We start from the raw sequence: 26,763 nt of genomic DNA on the forward strand, positions 1-26,763 counted from the left end.
GCAAGGAGCAGGATGACGGTAGCGAGGGCCCTGGCTCAGAACGGCGGGACTGGCGACTTCAAGGCATCGGTGGCCGACTGCATAAGGGCAGCTCAGTCCCGTGCTACTTGGTTTGAGTAAGATCAGAATCCGGCCATGGTCAATAGGAAGATAGAAGAGCTGTACCATAACATTACGCTAAATTACAATCATGTAGGCAGAAACACACACCCGCGGCTGGCATCCAAGCATACACACATACGCACACGCCCGCGTGCATTGCCTGACGTCATATCGTCGACCGTCGCGCCGTTTAAATAGGGAGGCAGAACGAGGAGGGAGTGGATGGTTGGCGGACCCTTGCCCTTCAGCCATACCACTTCTGGCCTATGCGCATCTCCGACTTGGGACGCTGGGGAATCATGGGTTCTGTGATGTTGAACACCTCGATCGCGCGCTGCGTGGCAGGAACAAGAACAAGACGCAAGCTATGTCAACTACAAAGGCACAGGGATGGGAGGAGGGCGAAGAGGGCAGACCTTCCATGTGCTCATGTCGAACTCCATGACGAGCTGATGCTTCACCAGTCCTTCTTGGTAGTCTTTCTGCGTCGGCTGCTCGCACAGCACTGGAGACGATGAGAATGCATGTCAGACGAGCTGCATAGCTGGTAGACAGCGAGGCTCACAGATTACGGGTTCCCCGGTATCTTCGTCCGTGAAGAAGGCGCACTTGCCGTCTCGGATGAGGAAGGAGAGATAGAACAGGTTCTCCACGGACTGCCCAAAGTCGTGCGGGTTGATGACGAACTTGAATATGTTCACGGTGCCCTCGATCTTGTTCAGGATGTGCTCGAGCTGTGTGGCATCCCCATGTCAACGCCTAGAAGCGCACGAGAGAGAAGCAAGAGAACGCACAGCAGCGACGTTCTTCGTCGTCTCATTCCCGGACCGCGTAATGTCGTCTTCCGTGATCTCCTGAGGCTTCTTCAGATCCTCCTTGTTCTTCTCCAGCTTCGCCCTCTTCGCCGCCGTGCGCTTCTTCTGCTCGATCGACAAAGGCCCCAACCTGTCCCCGGGATCCACATATGCACCGTCGTCCGTGTCCGTATCCGCGTCCGCGTCCACATCGCATTCGCGTTTCGCCCCAGAACACAAGCCCAGGTCTACGTCAACCACCTCGAACTTACGCCGCCGCGGCGACAGCAGCAGCAGCAGAAGCAAACACGAGAGCACGCACATGAAGTCCATCGCCGGCACCCGCCTGCTCTTCCCGAGCGCCCTCCGCCCGATGCGCTCCCAGTCGAGCGGCGCGCCCCCCGCGCCGTCGTACGCTTCCCCGTACTCGTCGTCGTCGTCGTCGAGGTCGACCGACGAGGTGGGCTTGCGCCCGCCCATGTAGGTGATGAGGCGGGCGACGAAGTCGTCCGTGTCGAACGCGCCCGAGCCGGACTTCATCGCGCGGGCCTTCGCGGCGCCGATCTGGGAGATCTGAACGAGGAGATTGGAGTCATTGGTGGCCTCCTGTATCCCTTGCACTGTTCGTATACGGAGAGAAAACGCGAGGGTCAGACGACGCGAGCGAGATGGGAGGAGGGGCGCTGCACACCTTCTTTGAAGAGGAGGTCCGCCTGGCGTAGCTGATCGGCCACCTCGTCGGTGCTGATATCCTGCGTTTCTAGGCAGAAGGTACCTCGGTAAAACATGGCAGGGGAAACGGGCGCGCGAGGACATACCGGTGAGCTGTTGGACGGCGCGCCTGTACTTTCTCCGGATATCACGCGTGGCCTCCGGGTCCTGGTCAGGATCGTACGCGACGTCTTGCATGTCGACGTCATCTCTGGCCATCACTGAACTTATAAGCAGTGTTAAAGGTGTAAATGTAGACTGTCGAGGGGTGGAACAGAGGACTCGAGGTGGCGAGTAGTAGGAGGCAGAGAAAATGAGACGCGTTGCGGGCTTCGCGCGACGCGTTCGCGATACACGTGACTGGACGTCGTGGCGCGGGAGCTTCCATATCGGGGTAGCGTCGTTATGTTGCTGGAGGCTGCTTTGAGCTGGATGAGACCATTTGTACCAGACTTATGGGCCACTTGAGGTGACTAAAGAACTCTATCAATCACAAAGAAGGATTCAAAGGCTATGTCAAGAGGTTGAAGACACAGTGCGGGCTTGTGGATGTCGCATTCACTTCCCCGTTGGAGCATCGCCCCTTGCCTAGCTTTGTTCGCCGTGTTTGCTTCGAGCCTTGCCGCACACACCTTCAGTCGGCCAGATAGCAATAGCTCCTCGAACCCTGTGTTCCTACCTCTAAGACCAAGCTTCACTGGGAAGAACCGATAAGATAGAGCCCGGACGGCCGGGAGTTGCCGCTGATAAGCTCACTCATGCGGGGTAGGCGTCTAGGAGGTATTAGTACACGCCTCGCGGCATACACACGTCCGCGTCCCACTACGACACAACACCTATCGAATGGTCCCGCCCCAACCGCCTGCAACCCCCGCCTCCCCATTTCCAAGACTGCTCATCAGCCTAGCATCTGCAGCTTCACGCCATGTTCCCTTTCTGCGTGTCCATGATCCCTACAGAGCAGAACCCTCCACCCTCGGTGGCAGCGGCGTACACGCGCTCGTGCGCCGCGACATCCACGACGCGGACCACCGTGTTCAGTTCGTTCTCTTCTCGTGCCTCATCCCGATCCTCGTCCTCCTGTCGGGTCTGTTTGCCGGTCTGACCCTAGGCTACATGAGTCTGGACGAGACGCAGCTGAATGTGCTCAGTGTCAGTGGCACTCCGTGAGTCTACCACGTATATGACGTGCGTGCGATAAGCTCACGGCACGGGTGCGATGCAGGAAACAGAAGCTGTACGCCAACAAGATCAAACCCATCCGCAAGAACGGGCACCTCCTCCTTGTCACGCTGCTTTTGGCAAACATGATCGTGAACGAGACGCTGCCCGTTATCGCGGACCCCGTCCTCGGCGGCGGCGTGCAGAGCGTCGTCGTCAGCACCGTCCTCATCGTCATGTACGTGTCCCTGCTTCCTTGGCATCCTTCTACGTCAGCATGCACCTTCCTTTACGTGTTTACTTCATCTTGAACACTATGCCCTCGGCTTGATTGGTCTCCTATTTTGATAACGCCGTCGCTGGCTGTCCAGCTCCGAGCTTCACACAGGGCAGTGCTGTGACTGGTCTGATGACCCGACTTCGGCGCGCCTAACGCGTTCCCGTGGGCCGCGCGTTATGCCCACGTGACGTCTGTCCAGTTTCGAGGCGCTCTAGGTTTTCGAACCTACGAACGTGCGCTGCATATGTGCACTGCGTAGGAAACTGTCGGGCTGGGCTGTGCCAGCGGATACGAATATAGACTTGGTCGACGCGGTAGTGCCTGGAACGAGAGTTCACACCGGGAAGAATATCTCGTACTCATGTCGGTGTTGTGGCGGTCACGAATTGAGGCCGTTGCTACCAAAGGTCGCCACCGCCCAATCTCTGGCCGCCACGATATCGAAGACGAGTAGAATCCCTGCTGCTGGGATTGCATGAGATCCAGGACGCTGAGGTTGGATGTTCACAGTACGCGTGGGTTGATATGCGAAGTACGGACCTTGCGACTGTATGATGCTCGCGCTTCAGAGACGACGTCCCAGGTTACCGCTGGGGCGTAAGGTGCGATACGTCAAATCTGACGCTGTCTCTGTCGACCTGACTCCAGGCCCGACCTCGGCGGCTCTGCGATGCACGCACGAGTGGCCACATGCCGGACAGCGGCTACCTGTGTCCTGACGTTCACGCAATTGTCATACCGCTTGCGGCGCAGGGAGACAATGGGCCCGGGCCATTCCGCCTTTTCGGCTGATTTCCAATAATGCGCACGACATCTCCACCAGCGCGCACCCCTTCCGCTATGATTTCCAATTCTGGGGTAGCGTATTCGTCAAAGACGTTCGCTGACACCCAATTCTTAGCTTCTCGGAGATCATCCCGCAGTCCCTGTGCACGCGGTACGGACTGTATTTTGGGGCGAAGATGGCTGGATTCGTGCAGGTGCTCATCTGGACCTTGGTGAGTGTCTGACTTGACGTCCGAACGGATCTTCCGCCCTGTATACTGATCTGAAATACTGCAGGGAATTGCCGCCTGGCCCGTCGCGAAACTCTTGGAGTTCGTATTGGGGCCGCATCACGGCATCATATACCGGCGAGCGGAGCTCAAGGAGCTCATCGCTATGCACTCTAACGGTGGCGAGCTTGGAGGCGACTTGAAGATGGACACCGTGACCATCATCGGCGGCGCTCTTGACTTGCAGGAGAAGGTCAGCTTAGGATCCTTGGTGCCGGAGCAAGCCAAATGCTGACGCCGACAGCACCCCACAGGTTGTGAGGCAGGCGATGACCCCGATCAAGGACGTGTTCATGTTGAGTATTGATGCGAAGCTAGACTACGAGACATTGCGCAGGATCTGCCGCACGGGCCACTCCCGCATTCCGGTGTACGAGGAGGTCGAGATCCCCGTGCCTAGGCTCGTAGCCCAGGGCCACATCTCTGAGGCTGACCTCGCGGACGCCACTGGCTCCTCGCGCCTCAGCCTGGACGGGAGACAGACTCAAACGCAGAAAGTCAAGAAGATCGTCGGCATCCTGCTTGTCAAGCAGTGCGTGCTCCTCGACCCGAACGGTGCGTCGCACAGCGCGCCGCCGTCCAGCGCCTATTGCGGGCGGTTGCGCCCGAAAGGTTAAATGCTAACGTTACGGGACAGATGCGACGCCGGTGCGTAAGATCCCGCTGAACAAGGTGCCGTTCGTGCCGAACAACGAGCCGCTGCTGGGCATTTTGGACAAGTTCCAGGAGGGCCGGTCGCACATGGCGATCGTGTCGCGGTTCAGCGTTGAGCGCGCGACGAGCGTGAAGAAGGCCGTCAAGCGTGGCCTGACGCAGCGTCTACGGAGCACCGTCGGGATCGGCGACAGCGACTCGGGCTCCAGCTCGGATGAGGACGAGGCCCAGAGCGCCTCGCACAAGAAGCGGCCGCGGAAGCCCAAGCGGCACAGTAGCAACGATGAGACGCTGCACGACGAGTCTTCCGCCGATGCTGAGCCAGAGGGGGATGAGGCACATGTCCGGAAAGGGAGCCACAGGCGTGGGAGGTCGAGACGCCCCGCTGACATCGAGATGGGCGTTGTTGACAAAGGGGTACCAGAATCGAAGAAGCACGGGCTCACCTTGCCCAAGGTCGGCGGCTGGCGGGGCTGGGAACAGAGCATGCCCGCAGACGCTGTTCTCACGAAGGAGGGCGTCGACGAGTTCCTGCAGAGCGTCGATCCCGCCGTCATGCCGCTGGGCATCATAACGCTGGAAGACGTGCTCGAAGGTACGTGAACGACTCCGCACACTGTATTGCCTCGCTAAATCTCGCTGACACGACCGCGTGCTTCTCTCGCGTAGAGCTCATCGGCGAGGAGATCTACGACGAATTTGATCCGCAGGGACACCCTGATCTGTCGTCATACGCCCAGGCGGAGGCCAACGCCGCGCCCTCGCTCAAGCGGACGGGTTCTGCGCCCCAGCTCGCGGCCTCCGACTCCAGCGCCGCGACCGCTGTCGTCCCAGGCGTTTCCGATGGCACCCTTCACGTCCCCGTGTCGACCTCGGGTTTCATCGCCAAGCCCAAGGCGCTTCCCGCTTTGCGTAGCTTGAATTTCAAGGTGCCAGGCTTCCAGCGGTCTCGGAGCGCCCCTCCTACTCCTCGTGATGCGGATGTACCCGAGAAGGAGAAGGACGGGGCAAGGGAGAAGACTGGAGTGCCCGACGGGACGCCGCTTCCTCCTTCCGTACCCGAGGGCGTCGTGGCGCCCCAGGCGGTCACGATCTCGGTGTCAGGGGACTCTGCGGCTATGTGCACCTGCGACATGACCGGGACTGCTGAGAAGCCCGTGACGATCCCGGCTGACGAACCCAACGCTTCGCGCTATGCGCCGCCGCTCGCTCCTGTTCCTGTCGCAGCCACAAAAGCCGCCGCAGGCGCGTCGGCCGTCGTGTCATCTGCGGAGGGCGTCTTGGGTGCTGCGAACATGGGTCGCGCGAGGTCTGTGCAGGGCATCACGCCTGGCCCATCTATCGCCGTCATACCAGCCCCCGGATTGAATCTCGCGTTCGGGCCGCCCTCACGCAGCGCGTCGCCCGCACCGTCCCTGGAGCAGGCCATCCTCATCGAGCGCAAGCGCCGTGCGGCGTCGTCATCGGGCAACCAGGCCGGGACGAAGGGTGGGTGGTTCAAGAGCAGCCCGCTGAACGGCGGAGATGCTAGGCAGGGGATCATCGTTGCGGAGCGCGTGAAGCGCGATCTGCAGCCGCATTTCGTGGCACCCACGTCGGAGGCTGCGGATGCTTCTGCCTTCGAGGACGTTCGTAAACCTAACGAGAAGGACACAGTTGGTCCGGACAAGGAGGCTTGATTGTAAGCCGGTCGGATCCAAGTGATAGAGTGTGAGTGAGTTTCCTTGGCGTTCGAGTTCTAAGCTTTCGTACCTGCATTCTTGTCTGCTCTCGCATCTACAAATCTGTACGATACTTACCTGGAGTAGGAGAGAAACTGACATGGAGGAACATAGTACAGTCTCGTAATAGCAGGAAAAGCCTGCTGGTGTATTTAGTCGGATGGATCCGCGTAGTCTAGTCGTATACCTGTATACCGAGTGTGCATATCATTGGCATGTATAGTATCTCGTGTTCCATTGCAGTAGCTCTTTCACTCAATCACCCTAGCTCGTGCCTGTGGCTATGCCATGTTGCCTTTATAAGCTTGCTTCTCATTCAAGAGTGTACAGCAACGTTCCGGAGTACACCTGGGTCAGCGTTCGTTTTACGGGGTACCGCCGAAAATGTCTGCAGCTCCGCCTCGGCCGTTTTATTGGGGAATTACAGATTATACACAGTACTCATCGCTGCTGCCGTGCACTTGAGCTTCGTGTGACTGACTTAGGCCCTGAAGAGGATCCAGGTTGAAGTGTCAATGCTTCTTAAGGCCAGTGGTACCCTAGCGGACGTTGCATTCAGACGGCTAGTGTCCAAAGTCGCATCGAATCGAACAGTCCGGTGCCTCCTCAGAGGTCTGTCTCCGATGAGAGCGGAGGCTTTATGACTGTTCGAACCACTTCTTTGACCTGCATACCGACCCGGGACTGTACACTCTGACGCAGTGACGGCGACGAGCCTCGAATCCGAGCTCCGTACGGAGCCCCACAGCGGTCGGTGTTTGACCAGGATTTGACTCACAGTGGGGTCATGCCGTCTGCATGACCCCCTGTGTAGTGTCTCCAGTAACATCAATTCGGACTCCTCTCTGGGGAATTATGAACATGATTCGGAACACCCCGGGTTACGATTGGCACCCTTGCCACTTCACTCGATCTTGTCAGCGGTTGGCTTCGCTTGATCGGGCAATACGGCCTGCGACGATGACGTACAGTACGAATTGCCGTAGGACTGGTACGCACTGACCGAGGCTCCGGTCCGAAGCGATGATACACTGGAAATATGGCATAACGCACGTTTGGCGGATACGGCAATGACTGCTTCCTCAGCCTCCCGACTGACATCAATTCGCTTCCGGGCGTTTGAGCAGTAAATCGAATGCGTACTATGAAGGATCAGAGCCCGATGCACTGTTCTGGTATGCCTAGTCGCTTCTTGCGTCCTTCGGCTTTCGGCTAGACGACCTTGTACGAGCGTGCTATAGACGCATGGTCAGCAAATCATACTGCAGACCCAAGAAGACCTGGCCTCGCCATCGTAGACCCGCTGAGAGCGGAAAGCGTTTGTGACACTCGACCTTCTGTTTTCGGACGGATAAGAGAGCTCAGTCTCCCGCCATGCTGAACGTCCTCGTAAGTTTGCTGCTGGGTCAAACGGCCAACCCAGCCCAGAACCCTTCCAGTAGAGTCCCGGTATCGTCGCTACAATGATTTGCGTGTATGAATTGAGGATCAGAAGGAGGAGGTCAATACAAATTCGATGTACGTACTCCTGTCATCCACAGGTTCTCGAGCGAGCTATGTATAGATGCTCTGTCGCCTGTACGGTATCCGACCTATCTGTCCACACAGCTCTTTCGGCTAGGGAGAACAGCACTGTGTTCTGACTGCAATGTGATTTGATCGTCTGTCAATGCTTGTTGAGCGGTAAGACGCAGAGGCTAAGCGGCGCTGAGCTTGTCTCCAGAAACGCTCATCGGACCGAGAATGGCTGGGCCCTCAGAAACGTCCGGTAACACTGACCATTCAGTCGTGGACCTTGCGAAGCCCGTCAGGTTGGAATACCAGTACAAGAAGAGTTTAGCCGCTGTCAGATCCTCTGCTTGGGCCAAGGAACAGAGACAGGACAGGCACCTGCCCTGGGCACGTTTGCAATGCTACGGATCTCAGTTCGAAGCAACGTGCCACTGTTATGACCCCACACCTATTCCAATTGTCGAAGTGAATCCCAATCCGCCACGCTCAAGCACGCAATAGCTCGCAGCCTCCGGGGAAACCATACGGTCTGGAGGGTACCAGCAACTTCCCGGTGTCGGAACGGAGCTAGTCATGCTGCCCTCTGCAGCTATACACACGGTTATTTTGCGGGCGTCATGTCATTTTTTCCCGCTCACATGTCACGGTTTCGCGCCTAACTGACAAGCCAACCTCGCGGCGCTATACCACCCGGGAGCACTTTTCCACCGCCAGGGAGCACGTCAGCGGTGGAAACGTAGTAACGACCTGCGGGTTGATGTTGAAGCCCGAATTTGATGCGCAGGCCTCATCCGTCGCTCCAGAACGACCCAGCTTCCGGACACTCAGAGGCGATCGCGGCATTGAGCGTCTCGATTCCTCTTATGGGACATACCAAAGATCATCTGCCACTACTCGCACTCCCCATGTCCTTTAGTATTCGTCGGCTAAATGACTTACGGGGGACGTATGCTACAAACTAGAGGCGCTGTCAATAGAGCCAAAGCGTTGGAAAAAGCCTGGGTATGCACCGGCGCGCCGGGAGCGTCGCTGCTCGTGGGCGGAGCACCGGAGAGGTGGGGAGTTAGCAGGAGATTTATAAGGCCAGGATGGACGACACTACGTCTCCTCAGTTCCAAAGACACTTCGCGAGTCCTCTGCCCGTGCATCTCGACATCTTCCATCCACAATGGCCGCTACCAACGCCCAACCTCTCGTGTTCTGGAAGGACCTTTCACCATCCCCCGTTTGCCTCGAGCCGGCTACCCCATACTCTCCCCGAGCCCTCATCGTCGGAGGCGGTGTCATCGGTCTCATAACCGCATGGGCGCTCCTCGACAAGGGCTACCACGTCACTATTGTCGCCAGCGAATGGGCCTCGTACGGCAAGGAGCAGCGACTGACCTCGCAGATCGCCGGCGCACTCTGGGAGTACCCACCAGCGGTCTGTGGACAGCACACCGACGCCATCTCGCTCCAGCACTCTCGCAAATGGTGTATGGTCTCTTACCACATCTGGGACGCCATCGCCGCCAAGCCTGACCTCGCTCGAGAGGCCGGGGTCTCCGTCAGACCCGCCGACTTCTTCTTCCCGTTCCACGTCGAGGAGGATGCCACCCAGCTGGCCAAGATGAAGGAGATCGCAGCGAGCGGTGTCCGGGGCTTCCGCCACACCCCATCCATCGTACAGGAGCGCGACGTCAACCCCGAGTACGGCGCGGTCGACGCCTACGAGATGCTTGCACCCGTCATCGACACCGACCGCGCGATGACCTGGCTCATGGACCTCGTCCAGAGGAAAGGGGCTAGACTTGTCACCCGCACCATCCACGGCGATCTCCTCCAACAAGAGCAGGCCCTTCGCGCAGAGTACGCCGCGGACGTCATCATCAACGCGACGGGCATCGCGGGCACAGAGCTCGCAGGCGACGCGTCGTGCTATCCCATCCGCGGCGGGCTCATCCGCGTCATCAACGACGGCTCCGACTTCCCCGTCATCGACGCTGCGCTCAGCATCTCCGCAGACGTTGCCAACGAGATTGTCTTCCTCGTCCCCCGCAACGACAAAATCCTCATCATCGGCGGCATCACCGAGCCGCACGAGAGCGCACTCGACTACACCCTCGACACCCCCATCATCAAGCGCATGCGCGCTCGGGCCGAGGCGTTCCTGCCGCAGCTCAAAAACGCTCGTGTCGACCCCGACTATCCGATCGCGCAGGGCCTCCGGCCATTCCGTAAGCAAAACGTCCGTGTCGAGCGCGAGCTCCGCCCCGTCGCGGGTGAGTCTATACTCAAGCACAGCCGCATCATCCACACGTACGGCCATGGAGGTGCGGGGTGGTCGCTTGCCTTCGGCTGCGCGGCAGATGTGCTGGCCATGGTTGAAGAGGCCTTGCAGGACAAGGCCCCGTCGCCATTGGCGACGGACGCGGATCGCGCGCGCAAGCATGCACAGGTCGGAGAGCTGTTCTCGGCGAGGTTGTAGGATCGGAACCGCAAGGACATACCGCTAATCATCTGGAGACATTCCCTTTCGTCGAAGAATCAGTCCGTGTATGTTCACAAACGCAACATTTGCCTCACCTGTAATCTTGCATCTTTATATAATGGGGTCATATTGTACTGTTCCGGGAGCAATGCGAGGCTGCTGTGTTGTTTCCAGAACAAATTGCTTGTCCTACTATTGAGTTATAGTCGAAATGTTCATGGCACGATAGCGCGGCCATTACGTGTAAGCTTACAGGATCTGTAGCGTGACGCATCGCATCTCTTCGCACTCTGACTCCTGTCAATAAAATTGACGCACCTTCCGAGGCCACGTTGACATGCAGAACCTTGTGCTGCGTCAACACGACGACAAATCGGGGTCGGAAGCCTGACTCACCTGAGCGGTTTCTTTTCGGCGGTATGGATGTGTTGGAATTCGCGGGGAGCCAGAGAACGAGAACACAGTACATTGCGTTTGGCTGAGCTCTGCAAACGCATGAGGAAGAAGTACTCAGCAGCGTACAGCGGGAGTGGAAACTACTACGTGCTGACTAAGCACATCCATAACAGGACATGTACCCACGAGAGTAATGTCCAATCCGACCAAATCCCAACAGGATGGTGGACTGTTGTGAGACATTGACACCTCCGAAAACTAGGCGACTCAGTACTGGGTATCCATGTGTTCGAGACAAGTGCTGGTTGGGGTGCCCCGCGACGAAGCACGGATAGTTTGGCGTCTGTCAAATAACGGGTGGCCGTCCACCTGACGCCCAATCATCCCAGGAGGCGGCAAGCGAAGCGACAACCTGACCTTGCCCTTGATCCTCATCCAGTGCTCACTGGAGAGTGTGACTAGCGACTCCAACAGTCGGCGAGACTTTGAGTATTCCGGTGCGATACTATGTAACCTGCACGCGAGTTTCCTACTGACGCCCATGATGCCGACTACGTTATACAGCGATCCCTCTATTGCGGCCGAGTCATACGCCATTCAGCCCTACTGAGCATGCAGGGTTTCAGGCTTCCTTCCACTATTTTGAATCTCTCCCAGCCCAGGAGGTTTCCATCTGTACGAGATGGCGGGCTGCAGGATAGAGTAGCCGACGAAACCACCATTAGCTCTGCGGTCGACGAAGAAGTGAAGCTTCCCAAGCTCGCATCGTTGGTGATCGTCATCATTTCGAATGTCTTGCTCCAAGTATGCATTTCTCCCATTCGTCACATCAGTGCAGAAATTGACCGCCTATAGATAACGTTTTTCATCATTGTTTCTTCGAGCAACGACTACGCGCGACATCTGGGCGGTTCATCGACATTCTCCGGTTTAGTCATCGGAATCCCAACAGCCGTGTCTGGTGTCACGCTCCTTCCCCTGATGCGTCTCGATCAAGGTGAGTAGTGTGCAAGGAATGCAGCTCTCGATAAGAATAGACACGGGTCCACCCGTGCGCATCTCAACCTGACCCGTACCCGTACCAGCGCGGGTACATACCCGAGTAGGTCGGGTACGGGTAGATGGTCTAGTGGTTCGTATATTACCTATACTCTAAGAGTCCGTTGACCGCAGGGCAACGAAAATTCCCCTCTCCATACCCACATGGGTATACTCCCGGACTCGAGGCGGGCTGACCCGACCCGTGTCCATCCCTATATCTGACAATGAACTTGTTGCAGGTGGCTACAAGCGGCCAATCCATGTCGCATGTGCATCCATGGTTGTTGGCAATATCCTATACGGCCTCGCGTATCGCGCCAACTGGCTCTACCTCATCCTTTTGGGCCGCATGGTCTGCGGTTGCGGCTTCACATTCTGGATGTACAACAAGCGGTACTGCTCGGACCCTAGGATCGTTGGCCTCCGACGGAGGACAACGCTCGCTGGCTGGCTGGTCCTCGGTCAAGGAGTTGGCTTCAGCTCTGGCCCGTTCTTCGGGGGTCTCCTGTAGGTCGCTGTTTACGTTCGGACTACATTGTTCGCCCTATTGACGCCACTACAGCTTCAAAGTCGGCTTCAACAACTCTATCTTCAATGGGTACACCAGCCCGGCGTGGGTCATGGCGGCTTGCTGGGTCATATTCTGGATAGCCGTGGGCATATGGTTCGAGGACGTCCCTCGCGCGCCTCAGAAGCCCGTCGCCCTCCGCTCTATGCCCGCCCCGAGCGCACGTGAGACGGACAAAGACGACAAGCGGGAAGCCACCCCTTCTGTCCGCGTAGCGGAGTCAGAAGACGCCCCTGCTGTCTCCCGGGCTCGCGCTGCCCCAATTCACAAAATGACCCCCCAGCAGTGGGGCGTGTCCGCGACGATGTGCTGGTTCGCGATGACGACGTTCTTCATCCTTGGCGCCTGGGAGTCGAACATCCCCGTCTTCACCAGCTCCCGCGACCCCGCGAACCCATTCCACTTCAGTCCGTTCGCGGCCGGGAACCTGATCGCGCTCGGCGGCGCGTGCACAATCCCGTTCCTGCTCCTCAACCTCGGCTTCGCGCGCCGCGTGCAGGACCGGCACACACTCGCGCTCGGCACGTCGCTCGGTACAGCCGGGCTGCTGATCGCGATGGCGGTCCTGCGCACGCACACGGTCAGCTACGGCACGCTCTGGCTGTGCTGGTTCCTCGTCGCGCTCGGGTTCAACGTCGCGAGCACGGTGACGCTCTCGTTGCTGTCGAAGCAGCTGCCTGGGGAGTGGAACGGGCGCATCAGCTTGTTCATCCAGTGGAGCAACTATACCGGGCGGGTGACGGGCGCCGTCTGGGGCGGTTCTGGCGTCAAGGTCGGGATGCTGACTTTTGTTGGCGTCCAGCTGGCGTACGTTGGGATCGGGACGGTGATGTTCACGACGCTGTGGAGGCACTTGAAGGCGAAGACTGGATAGATAGATCGGGGCACTAGAAATGGCATCGAGCTCGAAAATCGTAGTCCTGCCGTACATTCCCGCGCGGAAAGTGGGTTTGTCTGCTTCACTACTCTTAGACGTCAATACACTACACATAGATCCCTTCATAGAACTGAAAACTCGGGTGTACGCGAGGCGAGCATAGTTGATAACCAAAGGGACAGAGCATAACAGGAGGGGGTGAAGCGGCTATATAGGTGCAGACTTCGGCTAGAAGCAGTCATCGCCTTCTACTGGACCTGCCAGTTTTCCGAGACGCAGTGCTGAACAGAGACGTCACAGCGGAGGTCGAAACGCTTGGGAGACGAATGCCCCGCCTACAACGTACGGATTCCTCGACCTGCGCGTACATGGCGTTCCCTGGCTGTTTGTTGAGCCACCCAACCATTCCGGTCGTCGCAGTCGCAGCCGCAGATATCATCAAGGCGATGTACGCTCTGAAATGCGGTCTGGGTTCAGCTCAGCGCCCCGCCAACAAAACTTCGGGACCATCACGTTCATGATGCTTTCCGTGCTATATGTATGGCTGTATGTATAAACACTGTGGCCTCCATATGTGGGTCTCCCTTCGTCACTCACGAGTTTCGCAATATTCATTCATTTGTGCTGTCCTATCATAATCATACAACAGCTATCGAAACCTGCAAATCGCACACACGCACAAGGCGAAGGTAGAGCCTCCTCGGACTCCGCATCCATCACACAGCGCCACACTTGTTATATTTCTCCGGCGCAGACCTGCTCAAGCCAGTCGGGGTCGCTCCGTACAGTCGTCAGATTCTCATAGCCGTCCTTAGTGATGAGTACGACGTCCTCGATCCGGACCCCTCCGACGCTCTCGTACCGCTTGAGGACCTCTTGGTCGATGTGCTTCGAGTCGCGCACAGGTGCGATCAAGTGCGGCGAGAAGTAGCAGCCGGGTTCGACAGTCTATGCAGCAAGTCAGCCTCACTCCGTCTCCAGAAGACCTCCTCAGGCACGGCGGGCGAGAGCGAGAGGACTCACCACGACCATCCCCTCCTCTAGCGGCAGCCTCAGCCGCAGATACGTGTAGAACGACTCGTGGCCCAGCTGCAGGTGCTCGATGGTCGGGTTCACGTCGGGCTTGCTCGCGCTCGGGACATCGTGCACGTCGAGCCCGAGCGAGTGCCCGAGCCCGTGCGGGAAGAACGCGGCGCTGATCCCGCTCGCGAGTATCGCCTCCTCCGAGTTCCACGAGCCGGACCCGGGAGATTCCGGCGACCTGAAGATCCCGAGCTTCTGGAAGCCACGGACGAGTGTGCGGTGGCTGAGCAGCTGCACTGCGTCCCAGTGCAGGCCGGGCTTGAGCGCCTCCATCGAGAGCTGTGGAGTGTCGGGGTGTGAGTCGGTGAGTCTGATAGACAGACTAAGGTGGACGCACCCGCTGCATCTCGAGAACGAGTTCGTAGATAGCACGCGCCTCAGGCGTGAACCTCCCTCCGTTGCCCACGGGCATGGTGCGCGTAACTGAACCAAGTCAGTTGAGACTGGGGGAATGCGGGGACTCGCTTACTGTCAGCAGCGTAGCAGCTCCATTCGCAACCGGCGTCGATGAGTAGCACCTGCGGGTTGAGCACGCGCTCGTGATCATGGGCGAGATCATTCGTGTTGTGGTGATCGTGCGGACCAACGGGACCCCACGAGAACTCGCGATCGTTGCAGCAGTAATGAAGCGTCGATGCGCGCGTCGAAGCCGCGACGATCGGCAAGTACGCCTGGTGCTCCGCGCTGGTGACATGTCAGCATGCTCTGGATTTGCAGACGTAGCAAGAAGACCTAACCCTTCTCTACGGCAGGATGCCACGAATAGCGCCTCGGCCTCATATTCCCGTTCAATGAGCCATTCGCCGGGGAGGAGAGGGCGCTCTGTGCCTGCACCCTTGCCACGCTTGATTTGGCCACGGATACCCTGCCCGAGAACGCGCATGACGGTCTCATGCGCGCGTGAGCTAATCTGGTTCGCGCGGCGGATGAGCTCAATCTCTGCTGCGTCCTTCGTCAACCGCGCGCGATGAACCGCCGTAAGTAGGTAGTCCTCAGTAACGTTGACGTTTCCAGCTAGAAAAGCAGCGGTGTACTGAGCAGGGATCTTCGGAAACAGAGACGATGTGGGGAGGATGTGCACGATCGCCCCAGGGAAGGCCTTGATCTGTTCCTGGATGGCCTCAGGGAGCGCGGCGGGATGGTCGATACTGGTGACATCGTGCGTCGCGGTCGCCTCTGCAATGGAAGGGGGAGGGACAGACCACATGAGATCTGCGAGCTCTGCCTTGGGGATGAAGAGATGCGAAGGGGGTTTGTTTGCGAGAGATGTGCCGCTTTGAAAGGTAAGCAGCGCGTAGGACGATGGGACTTTGCATCCTGTCAAGTAGAAGAAGTTCGACTCCTACGAGTAAGCAACGATATTAGACTTGGTCGGTCGGTCAGATCTGGTCAGATTACTAGCCTGTCGGAAAGGCATTTCGCGATCGGTGTCGTTGCGGAAAGGGGTCACTTCTCCCGCCAGAAGAACTATCTGAGGCTGCAATATGTGTGAGTTAACGCAACAAGGGTCGGTAGTCTGCATGATCTACCTTGTTTTGTTCCACGGCAGGTAGCAACTCGATAAGCTTGGTGAATGTTTTCAGCACATGCTGAGAGGCTTGCGGCTATGTCAGTCGACCATCCGGATCGTCTTAGCACGTAACCTGACGCATACCGGGATATTTCTTGTGCGTCATGATATGTCGATTTATTAGCAATTCACCGACGCAAATCGCTTCGATCTAGGTGGTGGTTTGAGCGCAAAACCAGCTGTCCAACGTCTCAATCGAGTAACGGTCTCACCCACGGGCGTTAACGCGGCCCGGACATCGAAGCGTCCCGTGCCGCGGGGCGGCGTCGATTTCTACATATGCGAAGGACTGGAAGCGCGTGGAGAAGCCCTGAGAAGCCCCACATCGCTTACGCTCCCTTTCGCGCGCACACTAGCCCCCCGCTCACGTCCCTCCGGCACTGCGCTGATCACTGCCCGGAGCTAGTGCAGTTGAGCATGACGAAGCTTGCTATGCCCGATGTGCTCGACGTCCCCGTTGTGCCCCGTGAGGGGGCGCACCCGTTGAGGTTCTGGATCTGAGGATGACTTTTGCTCGGACTCTGACGGGGGGAGGTTGGAGACGGCGATCGTTGCGGAGTATATTTACCTGGTTTTGAATGACGGGGAGATCAATGTGGTAGGGCTGAAGCAACTGCCGGCGATGTTCACATGGGAGGCTGCCGAGAAGAAGGCTGAGGTTCTTGAGGTAGCACCACAGGTCCACCATCGTATGGATGCTAGAGGCGGACGGTTTTTGCTATGGGAACCACATCGAATTCACGGATGCATTGTTGCACAGCTCCGTGCTCTTCGCCTGTCATCCTCTATAGGCTGTCCGCTCGGTCACTCAGGACCTTCGGGGGCACTACATCAGGTGGCGCCCACTGGCAAAGCTGTACGTCACGCTCGTTCTCTCCACGATAGCCACATGCATCCCGATTTGTTCCATGCTGCGATGACTGAGACCAAACAGGCAGGGATTTCTTGACATGCTATGACATGGCCTTGATAATGCCTCAAAGACAAGTAACCCGGAGCAGGCCATATGCGCGTGGGCAGCTCAGTAATGACTGAGGTAAATGAGTGAGTCAAGATCTCTTCAGCTCCTCTATCGACCAACGTCGCATCTATGTGGCTGTTTACCCCTTGATGACATGGCCTATGTATTTCACGCGCGGTCACAGTGTTCTTCTCCCTGTCAACTCATCGTTACCGACAACCTGTCTCTGTAACGGGGATCTGTCAAGAGCGCTGTTTCCGACAGCTACAGATAGAATCCGTGCACATCATCTGGAGACGGACTGTGCTTCATCTCACAGTCTTCCAAGATAAAATTGAGCCAGCATCTTGGGAGGTGGACGTGGCATTGCCAGTACTTTTCAAACGCGTACATCCAGGATTGAACCTCGACGTCCCGCTCAAATACATTGCTGTAAGGTGCGTTCGCATGATTGAGATCATCCTGCTTGCCCGCAGTTGACAGTGAACGTCGGTGTCGGTGATCCACACCACCACAGTTTCAAAACATCAACTGAGACGGGACATATCGCCGTCAGGTGAAGCATATTACCGCTTTCCTTAGTGACCAGCACCGTAACTTCGCTTTGGTGAGTCGGCCTTGCTTATCCAGATCCCAGTGACCTATAGATTGCTGAAGCTCAGCATGGGGTTATCAGTCCTCCGTAGCTCACGAGTCACATTGATGAAGGCCATACTTCCTCAGACGGTACATTCCCCTTTCCCCCGTGCAAGGCATGGTAGGGTTGCGACGTATCCATATTGTTCGAACACTCATATAGTCACAAAAGTATTTGTCAGAATCGAATACAAGATACCAAGTAATCGAAGACTTCGCCGCCATCTGAGCAAGGAGGTCAACTTCTGCGTTCGTTTAGTGATGCTCTTCGTCGGCCTCCCCATCGTTGGTGCACAATTTCGAATGGACGCACCGAATCCACCTACGCAATGTGTGCCGTCGGAATTCACATGGAGTGGAGGAATAGCACCATATGTTCTTACAATAGCTCCCGGGGATTCGCTTCCCTCAACATGGCAACAGTATTCCGGGCTCACCCGCGACTCCTTCATCTGGTCAACAAACGTCCCCGCAGGAACAAACGTGAACCTTGCGCTCAAAGATTCGACTGGGGAAGTCCAGAATGAATCGTTCACAGTTCAATCAGGCTCAGACGACTCTTGCCTATCATCGGCCGGCGTTACTACTCCAAATGCTCCGTCGACGACTACGTCGCGCAGTTCCACCCAGTTTTGGAACTCTGAAGCTACCCTTCCTGGCACATCACACAGCGGGGTGCAGAGTCGCTCACAATCTGATGTCAGCACAGTTCTTGTGGCGGGCCCAACCATCACCGTCATCTCGCACAGAGGATCAAAGGGCAATAGCTTACCGGCGGCAGCCCTTGGGGGGATCGGCGCCGGCGCTATCGCTTTTCGTAGTGCTGGTCGCTGTCCTTATCTTCTGGTTTCGTAGATCGCGGAAGGCCTCTGTGTGGGGAAGGAGTTCAAAGACATCAAGTGCGTCATGCCCAAAACATTCAGTGTTGCATGACCCACTGAACCTTCATAGCAGACTCAGAAGTATATCACCGCGATGAGGACTCCACCGGACAGAGGCGTCCAATCTCACCATTAGACCAAGCGGTCCCGACCGGACGTCATACCTATGTAGCGAACCGTCCTGGTTCTTCAGCACCGGCTATGCCTGCACAAGATATCGATTTTATCATCGAAGCGTCGCAGTATGGCGAGGATAGGAGGCCCTCTGTTATGGTAGGACATATTGGGTGGGTCGGGAAGACTAGTATTGAAGTGTTCCTCGGAATGCTAGGTCGAACTATCCTCAAGTGGCCGTGGCCTCGATATCAGCAGAGGCGAGGGCCCGCTTCACACGGATCCTGTCAACCTTCCCCCCAAGTACGCAGAGCTACGTGCAGAAGCTGAAGATCGCCGACGCAACGAGGCCCAACGTGATCGCATGGAGCCACCGCGGTCGGAACGGGAAAGCGATAGGGGGACAACATTGCCACAGTACGACACAGAGGATGTGATGAGCGATTCGACACCATCTACCGCCCCACCCGCCTATTCTATGTGATAGTATGGAGTACTGCACCTGCATCGAAGTCGTTGGCAGAGTAGCCCAAAGACCTCGGTGATGACAGTGACTTGAAAGGTAGTGATGATTCAGGATACCCAAAGAGATGTAGTCATAGGCTTCAGATTTGGCACGGAACATGAATCCCATTGCCGCAAGAGTAGAAAGGCAGAGATAATAGACGTCCATACCCTTCTATTGGATTGAAATGAGGTCAAGTTGCATCTCCGCCGCCGCGACGCACCGCCCAACTGCTGGGCATTTTGGGCCGGTTGATTGCCTGCGAAAGGGCAATCTAAACAGGTGATACGGCCCGACTGCTACGGTTCTACAAACATCGCGCGCATGGATTCCAGGTGGAACGCGCGCGGGTGCAAAGTCGTGGAACACCACATGGATTCCACCGGTTGGGGAGAAATGTGGATGCCACCCATCGCTTCGATGGATCCCCGGGTGCCGGCTTGTGGAGGATAAAACCCCGATAAGGCTGAAACAGGCGCGATATCGCCTTCCATAAGTCATTCACTACCACTACGCCAATGCACCCTGGAATACTGACAAATGCACACAACTACAAGGGTTTGCTTTCAAGGGGACTTAGAACTTCGCACACTGAATCATCTACCGACCTCTGCAGACCAGTACTCAGCTGTAAGGAAGCCCTACCTCTACAAGCTCCTTGGGCCTCCTATCACAGCGGATATAGTTCAAAAGTATCGCTTTTCATGCAGATGCTCCGTATATAGCAGTAGCATGGGTAGCAGACCTGACCTGCAATAATACTCCGAGTCTCAGTACTTCAGCGAATTAGACAGAATGAACAATAAGTGAACAGCAGATGATAGAGCAATATGGTTCACGACATAGGTAAGAAGCCCTCTGGCGTGATAGAGGAAGAGTCAATCTGACGGGAGGCAATATCGTGCACAACAACATACAGGGCCACGATTCTACGCCAACTTGAGCGGTCCAGAGCCGAGCGCCAGCCAGCGACCGCGCAGGAGGATTCCACCAGCGCTTGGTCCTCCACCGGCCAATCTGATGGATTCCGGTCGCGCTGGCGTTGGATTCCGCATGATTCCTCAGCGGATGGATTTCAGTCCCTTACCACATGGATTCCAGCTGTCTCCCCACCGACATCCATCGGCGCGGCTCTCCACCTGGAATTCATGCGCGCGATGGTTGGGGGTGTACACGACGTACAAGGAGTCCTTCTCTGCTTTTCTTCCTTTGTGCTGACCACGCACGTCTGCTTGTATGCGCATTGCTGAACGAAGCTTCTAATCTCGACAGACAGAAACTCAACAGTCCTTCTGATCAAGGTGTCTCCCGCGGCTGTTCTGGCTACTTCAAGTCATCGGCTCACCACCGACAGTAGTTGCGGGCATTGCTTAAAGACTCAAACAACATTGAGCGTATTGTCGTTGGGAGTGATTGAATGCGTTCTTACCTTTGTCTACTAAGAGCATGTGTCCGCAACAGTTGGCTCTGATGTGCGATGCGATGGTCGCGGACGAGGGGTGGACTACTGTGGTACAGGAGCACGGGGACGCCTGTGCTTCTCCTATTGAGCCGGCCTTCCTCGGCGAGGGGAGCCGCAGCGCGTTCGAGAGTGGGAGTCAGAGTGCCGAGACACCTCTCGTTGGCCGGACGGCTACCCTCGGTGACCACTCCGAGGCGCAGAAGGTAAGGACGACGCGGACGACGGACAAGGTGAAGGCAAAGAGGGACACGACTTGCGAACGAAGAGCCACGAGGAGCATGGGTCAAGCCGAGAAGGACCTGGCGGACGAGCAGGAAGTCGAGCTCATGCTCTCTCTCGAGGCCGCGGTCGACGACGAAGACGGGAACAAGATTCGAACCCTTTTAGCGCACGCGGAGAAGACCGACGAGAAGATGGAGGTTGACTACGGGAAGAGCGCGGATGGGTTCCATGGACGGGTACGTTGACTGTTTCACTGCGTTCCTGGCAGCATGTTGCTCATTCTCGTCGCAAGCTCTCGGACCTAGCGTTCTGCCTCCACGATCATACAGCCCTCAAATCGGAGTACTTCGCATATGTGGACGAACAACAAACGATGTTCGCAAGGATGCGCGAGATGCAAAGCGAGGTGGTGAACCTCGCAGCAAAGGCCAAGCGTTTGCAGCCTCCCGGCATAATTTTGGTCTAAGCATCAACGGCGCAAGGTGCTCAGATCGGGCTTTCCCTTTCCTGTCTCGATTCTTGTTCAGGCTTGCACGCTGTTGGCTACGGCAAAGTACCTAGACTCGACCTTGTGGCTGTTTTGTACGGTGTCATGATGGCTCCGTGTTGTCTTCGTCGGGTTCGTAGGCTGTTGGCGACAGCTTATGAAGTCGTCGGGGCATCTCAGTGGCATAGCGCTACGACCTTATTGACCCACACCAAATTTGAGCTGACATTCTCTGAGCGTGACCATTCCCAGCCATGTAATAGACTCAGCCGGAATATCTCAGGCCCCTGTGCCAGAGGTCACCGCGGCGGCGCTTCTGTGACCATGAACCAGGCAGCCCACCCCTTTCGATTCGCGGCCAGCGGAGGTCGCAATTCACGGCATACGCGAGGTCGTTGTCGTGTCTTCTGTAACTTTTGGACTCGCTCGATGTCGGCCAAGATTTGCAGTGCTTTGCTCTGCGTCGGTTCATGTCTCCACTTCGCAGGGTCGTTCAATTGCACGACCTCAGCATTTGCTCACTTGCGGGACGACGGGGTGTATCCCTGATGCCTTCCGGCATCCGAGCGTGGGATCCACGGAGAGATGTGGGCATAGTTCGTCAAGGCCGATCTCAAATGGGTGGTTAGGTTACGCTTGTCGATGGTCCCGAGCAGCCACTTTCCGTGACGGGCAGTTGGATGGGCAAACAACGAAACACAACGTGCAAGCTACCGAGTAGTGATGGGTACTTCTCGGGGCCACTCTCCGGGTCTCTGGCCAGGCAACTGCTCCTCAGCAATTCGGTTCGATATTTCCTGAATGGCAACACCAGCTGGATCCGGACAGCGCGGACGCTGCATGCAAATCGAACGGTGCTCGCGATGGATCCTGCTCATCATATATTTCATATATTGAAGTTGCTCTGCTCAGCAATGCGTCAACGGCATGCAGCACAAGCAGCACCAGGGTCGCGAAAGGAAGCCCGTTCATACACGTTCTGACACCCTACACGACAACGCGGCGAGTCCATCCCCGGTGCGTAAAGAAGCTTGACTCAGCTCCAAAGGCCCTTATAGTCCCTTCACGTACGCCGGTGCCTCTGCTATGCCACCCGCTCCCCCAGCCGGACATGTTCGCGGAGACTGTGCGATATGCGCTATACGTGCTCTTGCTTTGGATCGTCGCGTCCCTCGTGAAGAGTGTCTTTATTCCGTCACCCTTGGCCAATATCCGTGGCCCGCCCTCGACCGGAAGCTGGCTGTGGGGTGCGTACCAGTCGACCCGGACGCCGCACAAGGCCATGCTTACGTTCTCTTCAGGGCACTTCAAGCAACTGTTTGATCGGCAAAGCTGGCAGTTCCAGCATGAGCTGTACAATAAATACGGCCAGATTGTCACTGCGGATGGCCTATTCGGGGTATGTTGTTCGTTCCCAATAACTGGCACGCAACTGGTCAAATCGCGCCGTACTTTCAGCGCAAATTATTGTTTGTCTTCGATCCGCTCGCGCTGCATCATGTACTCCTTAAGGACCAACATATCTACGAAGAGACAGAGCAGCTTATTCAGTGAGCCTCAGCCATCGCCTTCTTCGAGCTTTCGCTGAACCCCACCCAGGATGGACCTTCAACTCTTTGGACCCGGACTGCTTTCAGTGCTAGGTACGCGTCACTTTGAAACGTTCGAACGATCGTTTGGTAAGGATCGCACAGGTGATACGCACAGGAAGCAACGCAAGATGCTGAATCCTGTCTTCTCCATCAAACACATGCGACAGATGCTCCCCATCTTCTATCAGGTAACAGATCGGGTGCGTGCTGGTTTGTCGCCTGTTTGGCACCATTTTTAAGGGGTCACCTCAGCTCAGGCAAGCGTTGAATGACCGCGTCGTGAATGGGCCTCAAGCAGTGGATATGATGAGCTGGATGACGCGCATCGCGCTGGAGCTCATCGGGGAAGGCGGCCTCGGATACTCGTTCGACCCCCTCACAACTGACTCCGCGAACCCATGGGGCGAAGCGATGAAGAACCTCATGTGAGCCATCAGTCCAGCTCTCCATCAACCCGCGAAGTCCCGCAGGTGCTCATATCAATGCGCTCTCACAGGCCCTCCGTCATGCCCCTCATGCCTTTCCGTGTCATCCTCCCCTTCCTCTGCAAGTACACTTCCCCTCGCCTCCGCCGGTGGGCCGTCGGGCGCATCCCGTGGGCGCCGCTCCAGAAGGTCCGCGGGATCATCGACACGATGGACGAGATGTCGCACACTATCTACAACACGAAGATGAGCGCGCTCCGAAAGGGCGAAGAGGCGACCGTGCAGCAAATCGGCGCGGGCAACGACGTGATGAGCAAACTCTGTACGTGGCTGTAGTCATGTATCGATGCGAGAGGCTGAAGCTGAGACTGATGGACCTGAACAGTGCAGGCGAATACGATGGCGTCTGAGGAGGATAAGCTCCCGGACGACCAGCTCATAGCGCAGATCACGTACGTTGCTCTATTTTGCTCCGCAGATGGTGCTGAGCGGGGACTCTATAGGACCATCGTGTTCGCAGCTATGGATACGACGTCGGGCGTGCTTGCGCATATCCTGCACATGCTCTCGGAGCATCAAGAGGTGCAAGAGCGCCTGAGACAGGAGATCATCGAAGCTCGCAGAGAGAATGACGGCGAAGAGCTGTCGTACGAGCAGCTGTCGGAACTTTCGCTGCTCGATGCGGTCTGCCGCGAGACGCTCCGCATGTACACTTAGCTTTCTTCTGCTGCGGAGTCCGAGGTGCTCATCGATCACGTCCAGGTATCCGCCGCTTGTATTCCTCACTCGCACGTACGAAATCCTCCCGCCTGCTTTCTTCGAGAGAGTGCAACTCACATGTCTCACTCTCGAATAGCGCCGTTGAGGCCGCCGTCCTTCCTCTCTCGACGCCGATTGAAGGACGCGACGGCACGCTCATGCACGAGGTTCTTGTGCCCAGAGGTACATCCGTCGTGATCAGCATCCTCGCGTCGAACCGCAATCGCGCGTTGTGGGGACCCGATGTGGATGAGTGGAAGCCGGAGCGTTGGGCAAAGCTGCCGGACGCCGTCGTCGACGCGCACATTCCAGGGGTATATTCACATCTGTGAGTATGCCAAGCGGGCTCTTGAGCTGTACGTTCAACGGGCCGACGCTGACTAGCTTGTATTTACAGGCTGACGTTCCTGGGAGGGAGTCGGGCGTGCATGTAAGTGTCACTGTCTATTCAGGAGCGGATGCCGTTGCTCATACGTAATGTGTCATACAGCGGGTTCAAGTTCTCAGAGATGGAAATGAGTGCGTCAAAGCCTTTATTGTGCTGACGTCTCTTTAGTTGCGCACTGATCCATCTCGGACGTTTCCACAGAGGTCGTTCTGATGATGCTTCTTTCCAACTTCAAGCTGTCCATTCCCGATAACCTGGGCGCGCCCATCTGTTGGAACTTCGCGGGGGTACAGTGGCCGAGTGTGGGCAGGACAAGCTCTACCTCTGAGCTTCCCCTAAAACTTGAGCTCTTGGAGAAGAGATTGTGACTTCACATGCAATCAAGCGCCAGGCTACGCTGTTTGGAGTATCGAGACATTGTGTAAGGGACTGTGACCCGTCTCCATCTGCTTCCGGGGCCATGCACCGCAGTGCCGCTATGGCATAAATCAGTTCAAATAAATATAGGTCCCCAATCGACAAAGTGGGAGACAGTATCACCAAGGTACATTAAATGGAGCTATCAAAATAGATGCCGTACAAACGCTGCCGTCCCGTGGACATGCGAGCGTTTTTAAATACTCCGGTACGGACAGATTGCGTGAAATAGGAATATCGCCGGGGAATGGGGTCAGCTCTAGATCTTGAAATATTGCCATATATCGTGATGAATAGTCAGGGCCCAGTCGTCGGAAGATGGTTAGCTGCGATAGGAAATGTGCCAGTAAGTCTCCCTGGATTCTTGATAGATGCGTGGAACAGGACCGCAGTCAGATCGCGCAGAAGGAGGAAAGCTCGCTCTGCGAGCGGCCCGGGTGGAAGCCGAGAGTTCTTGACTCGCATCCGGGGAGCTCGTCGCAGGAGGCATCGTTGGAGGCGTCACTATCGCCAGTGTCATTGTCCCCAGAGTTGCTGGTGTCAGAGTCCGATTCGTCCGCGTGTATGGAACCGGTCTTCGTGAACGAGCTGCGTCGGCTGTCCGGAAGTCCTAGGCTCGAGGCAGAGAAGGAAGCAGAGATGGCACGAATAAGACCATCGTAGCGCTTGGCGCCTTTGAGGCCCATGTCGAGTGTGGTGCCATAAGGCGAGGCGAAGGGGTCGTAGGCCGAGGGGCTGGACGGGATGACAGAGACAGCACCGACGGTAACCGGCTTGCAGGGCCCCGAGGAGCGACCTTTCTCGGACGTGAAGCGCTGATCAACAGCACAATTATCGTCCGCCTTCTGGGTGACATGGTGCGCACCATCCTTGATATCGAGGGAGAAAGCTGAGCTATCGCTCGTGCCGTCGTTTTCTGCCTCCGAAACGATCATTGACTCCTCTAGAGGATCCAGAACATCGGAGGCAACTTGTATCACGGGAAAAGCAGTGCGGGGGGTAGACGGCGGAGGAGGTGTGCATGGCTCCCAGGTAGATGCTGGACTCGTGGGACTGGATACCCTGCTGCTGAGAGACGGGGTGGAAGCTGCCGACAGGTAGTTCGAGTCGCATGGGGTGTTGGGAGGCATGGCAGGAACGGGAGTCCTCTTGTCCGCAAGTGGATCCTGTACAAATGTTTCAAGAGAGGCATCGGATTCAAGGGCGAACCATCTCTCCTTGGTCCTGACAGGGGGCTCATGGTCGCGACGACGTGGGGGAAGAGTGACGAACATGTCGACGACTGGCGTAGGGAGGGTAGAGACATTGACGACATCGTTGGCAGGCTTCCTGGCAAGCTTTCCAAGTATACTGTCGAACAAGAAGCCTGAGGACGGGCTACGAGTAGCAGTGGTTGCAGGGAGGGGGAGCGCCAGGCAGGAAGACGGAGCCGGAGCCGGAGTCACGAGCGACGCTTGAACCTTCTCGACCTCTACTTGAGCCTCGATCTGAGTGGTACAGTTGAGAGGGATACGACGACGAGTCAAGAATATCCCATATGAGATAGAGGCGAGAAGTGACGCGAGCAGCACGAAAATGAGCCCAAGAATATCAACGGGAGTCATGTTGGAGATATCCGTGGGGTGATTTATGCGAAGAAGCTACGGGTTGCGTAGGATCTTGAGCAAGAATGTCGCGGGAGTGAGTGAGATCAATCGTATAGAGCTACTGCAGCCTGAAGGCCTTGGAAACCTTCTCGGGTAGGAGGCTGACCGACAGCCTGGCAGCCGCGATGATCCTCTCATTTGGCCAGCCGTGGTGGACGTAGTCGTATCTAGAATCAAATGTCAGATAGGATTAAGATATACTTGCTGCGGAGGAGCTTAAAATCTCTTGTGAAGGAGTCAGGCTCGTCAAGCGATACTCGTTATAGTGCTAAG

At 56.8% G+C, this 26,763-nt stretch overlaps 8 protein-coding genes across 8 annotated transcripts; 5 read left to right on the top strand and 3 right to left on the bottom strand.

Annotated features, from left to right (window-relative positions):
• Positions 1–145: 145 nt before the first annotated feature.
• On the bottom strand, positions 146–1,826 carry DICSQDRAFT_163640 (uncharacterized protein; the record flags this gene model as incomplete). The annotated part of the gene is made up of 6 exons (XM_007370242.1): positions 146–436; positions 519–607; positions 668–836; positions 897–1,516; positions 1,588–1,656; positions 1,715–1,826. 6 exons carry the CDS (start codon positions 1,824–1,826, stop codon positions 347–349), a joined length of 1,149 nt encoding a protein of 382 aa, XP_007370304.1. The 3' UTR covers positions 146–346.
• Positions 1,827–2,450: 624 nt separating this feature from the next.
• DICSQDRAFT_163641 (uncharacterized protein) lies at positions 2,451–6,733 on the top strand (the record flags this gene model as incomplete). Its single annotated transcript, XM_007370243.1, has 8 exons — positions 2,451–2,773; positions 2,833–3,006; positions 3,618–3,650; positions 3,950–4,046; positions 4,111–4,296; positions 4,358–4,658; positions 4,741–5,352; positions 5,427–6,733. 8 exons carry the CDS (start codon positions 2,451–2,453, stop codon positions 6,434–6,436), a joined length of 2,736 nt encoding a protein of 911 aa, XP_007370305.1. The 3' UTR covers positions 6,437–6,733.
• A 2,323-nt stretch (positions 6,734–9,056) lies between these two features.
• On the top strand, positions 9,057–10,795 carry DICSQDRAFT_157633 (FAD dependent oxidoreductase). The gene has a single exon (XM_007370244.1). It carries the CDS (start codon positions 9,159–9,161, stop codon positions 10,455–10,457), a length of 1,299 nt encoding a protein of 432 aa, XP_007370306.1. The 5' UTR covers positions 9,057–9,158; the 3' UTR covers positions 10,458–10,795.
• Positions 10,796–11,280: 485 nt separating this feature from the next.
• DICSQDRAFT_140767 (MFS general substrate transporter) lies at positions 11,281–13,463 on the top strand. Its single transcript, XM_007370245.1, has 5 exons — positions 11,281–11,353; positions 11,421–11,660; positions 11,712–11,853; positions 12,137–12,404; positions 12,460–13,463. The coding sequence occupies exons 2-5, from the start codon at positions 11,469–11,471 to the stop codon at positions 13,337–13,339; spliced, it is 1,482 nt and encodes a 493-aa protein (XP_007370307.1). The 5' UTR covers positions 11,281–11,353; positions 11,421–11,468; the 3' UTR covers positions 13,340–13,463.
• Positions 13,464–13,945: 482 nt separating this feature from the next.
• On the bottom strand, positions 13,946–16,101 carry DICSQDRAFT_183502 (Creatinase/aminopeptidase; the record flags this gene model as incomplete). The annotated part of the gene is made up of 7 exons (XM_007370246.1): positions 13,946–14,290; positions 14,366–14,704; positions 14,763–14,848; positions 14,895–15,109; positions 15,163–15,767; positions 15,955–16,022; positions 16,080–16,101. The coding sequence occupies 7 exons, from the start codon at positions 16,099–16,101 to the stop codon at positions 14,078–14,080; spliced, it is 1,548 nt and encodes a 515-aa protein (XP_007370308.1). The 3' UTR covers positions 13,946–14,077.
• A 1,752-nt stretch (positions 16,102–17,853) lies between these two features.
• On the top strand, positions 17,854–22,230 carry DICSQDRAFT_70448 (uncharacterized protein; the record flags this gene model as incomplete). The annotated part of the gene is made up of 2 exons (XM_007370247.1): positions 17,854–18,221; positions 22,092–22,230. Coding segments are annotated over 2 exons (507 nt in total), but the record flags the coding sequence as incomplete, so codon positions are not given.
• Positions 22,231–22,374: 144 nt separating this feature from the next.
• On the top strand, positions 22,375–24,829 carry DICSQDRAFT_183503 (cytochrome P450; the record flags this gene model as incomplete). The annotated part of the gene is made up of 14 exons (XM_007370248.1): positions 22,375–22,510; positions 22,565–22,662; positions 22,722–22,813; positions 22,863–22,906; positions 22,958–23,055; positions 23,108–23,280; positions 23,352–23,602; positions 23,666–23,732; positions 23,784–23,987; positions 24,043–24,072; positions 24,137–24,367; positions 24,437–24,469; positions 24,530–24,558; positions 24,629–24,829. 14 exons carry the CDS (start codon positions 22,375–22,377, stop codon positions 24,793–24,795), a joined length of 1,653 nt encoding a protein of 550 aa, XP_007370310.1. The 3' UTR covers positions 24,796–24,829.
• A 407-nt stretch (positions 24,830–25,236) lies between these two features.
• DICSQDRAFT_129788 (uncharacterized protein) lies at positions 25,237–26,448 on the bottom strand (the record flags this gene model as incomplete). The annotated part of the gene is made up of 1 exon (XM_007370249.1): positions 25,237–26,448. The coding sequence occupies one exon, from the start codon at positions 26,446–26,448 to the stop codon at positions 25,237–25,239; it is 1,212 nt and encodes a 403-aa protein (XP_007370311.1).
• Positions 26,449–26,763: the final 315 nt, after the last annotated feature.

The sequence above is a fragment of the Dichomitus squalens genome (assembly GCF_000275845.1).
Source record: "Dichomitus squalens LYAD-421 SS1 unplaced genomic scaffold DICSQscaffold_64, whole genome shotgun sequence".
Classification (NCBI taxonomy): domain Eukaryota; kingdom Fungi; phylum Basidiomycota; class Agaricomycetes; order Polyporales; family Polyporaceae; genus Dichomitus; species Dichomitus squalens.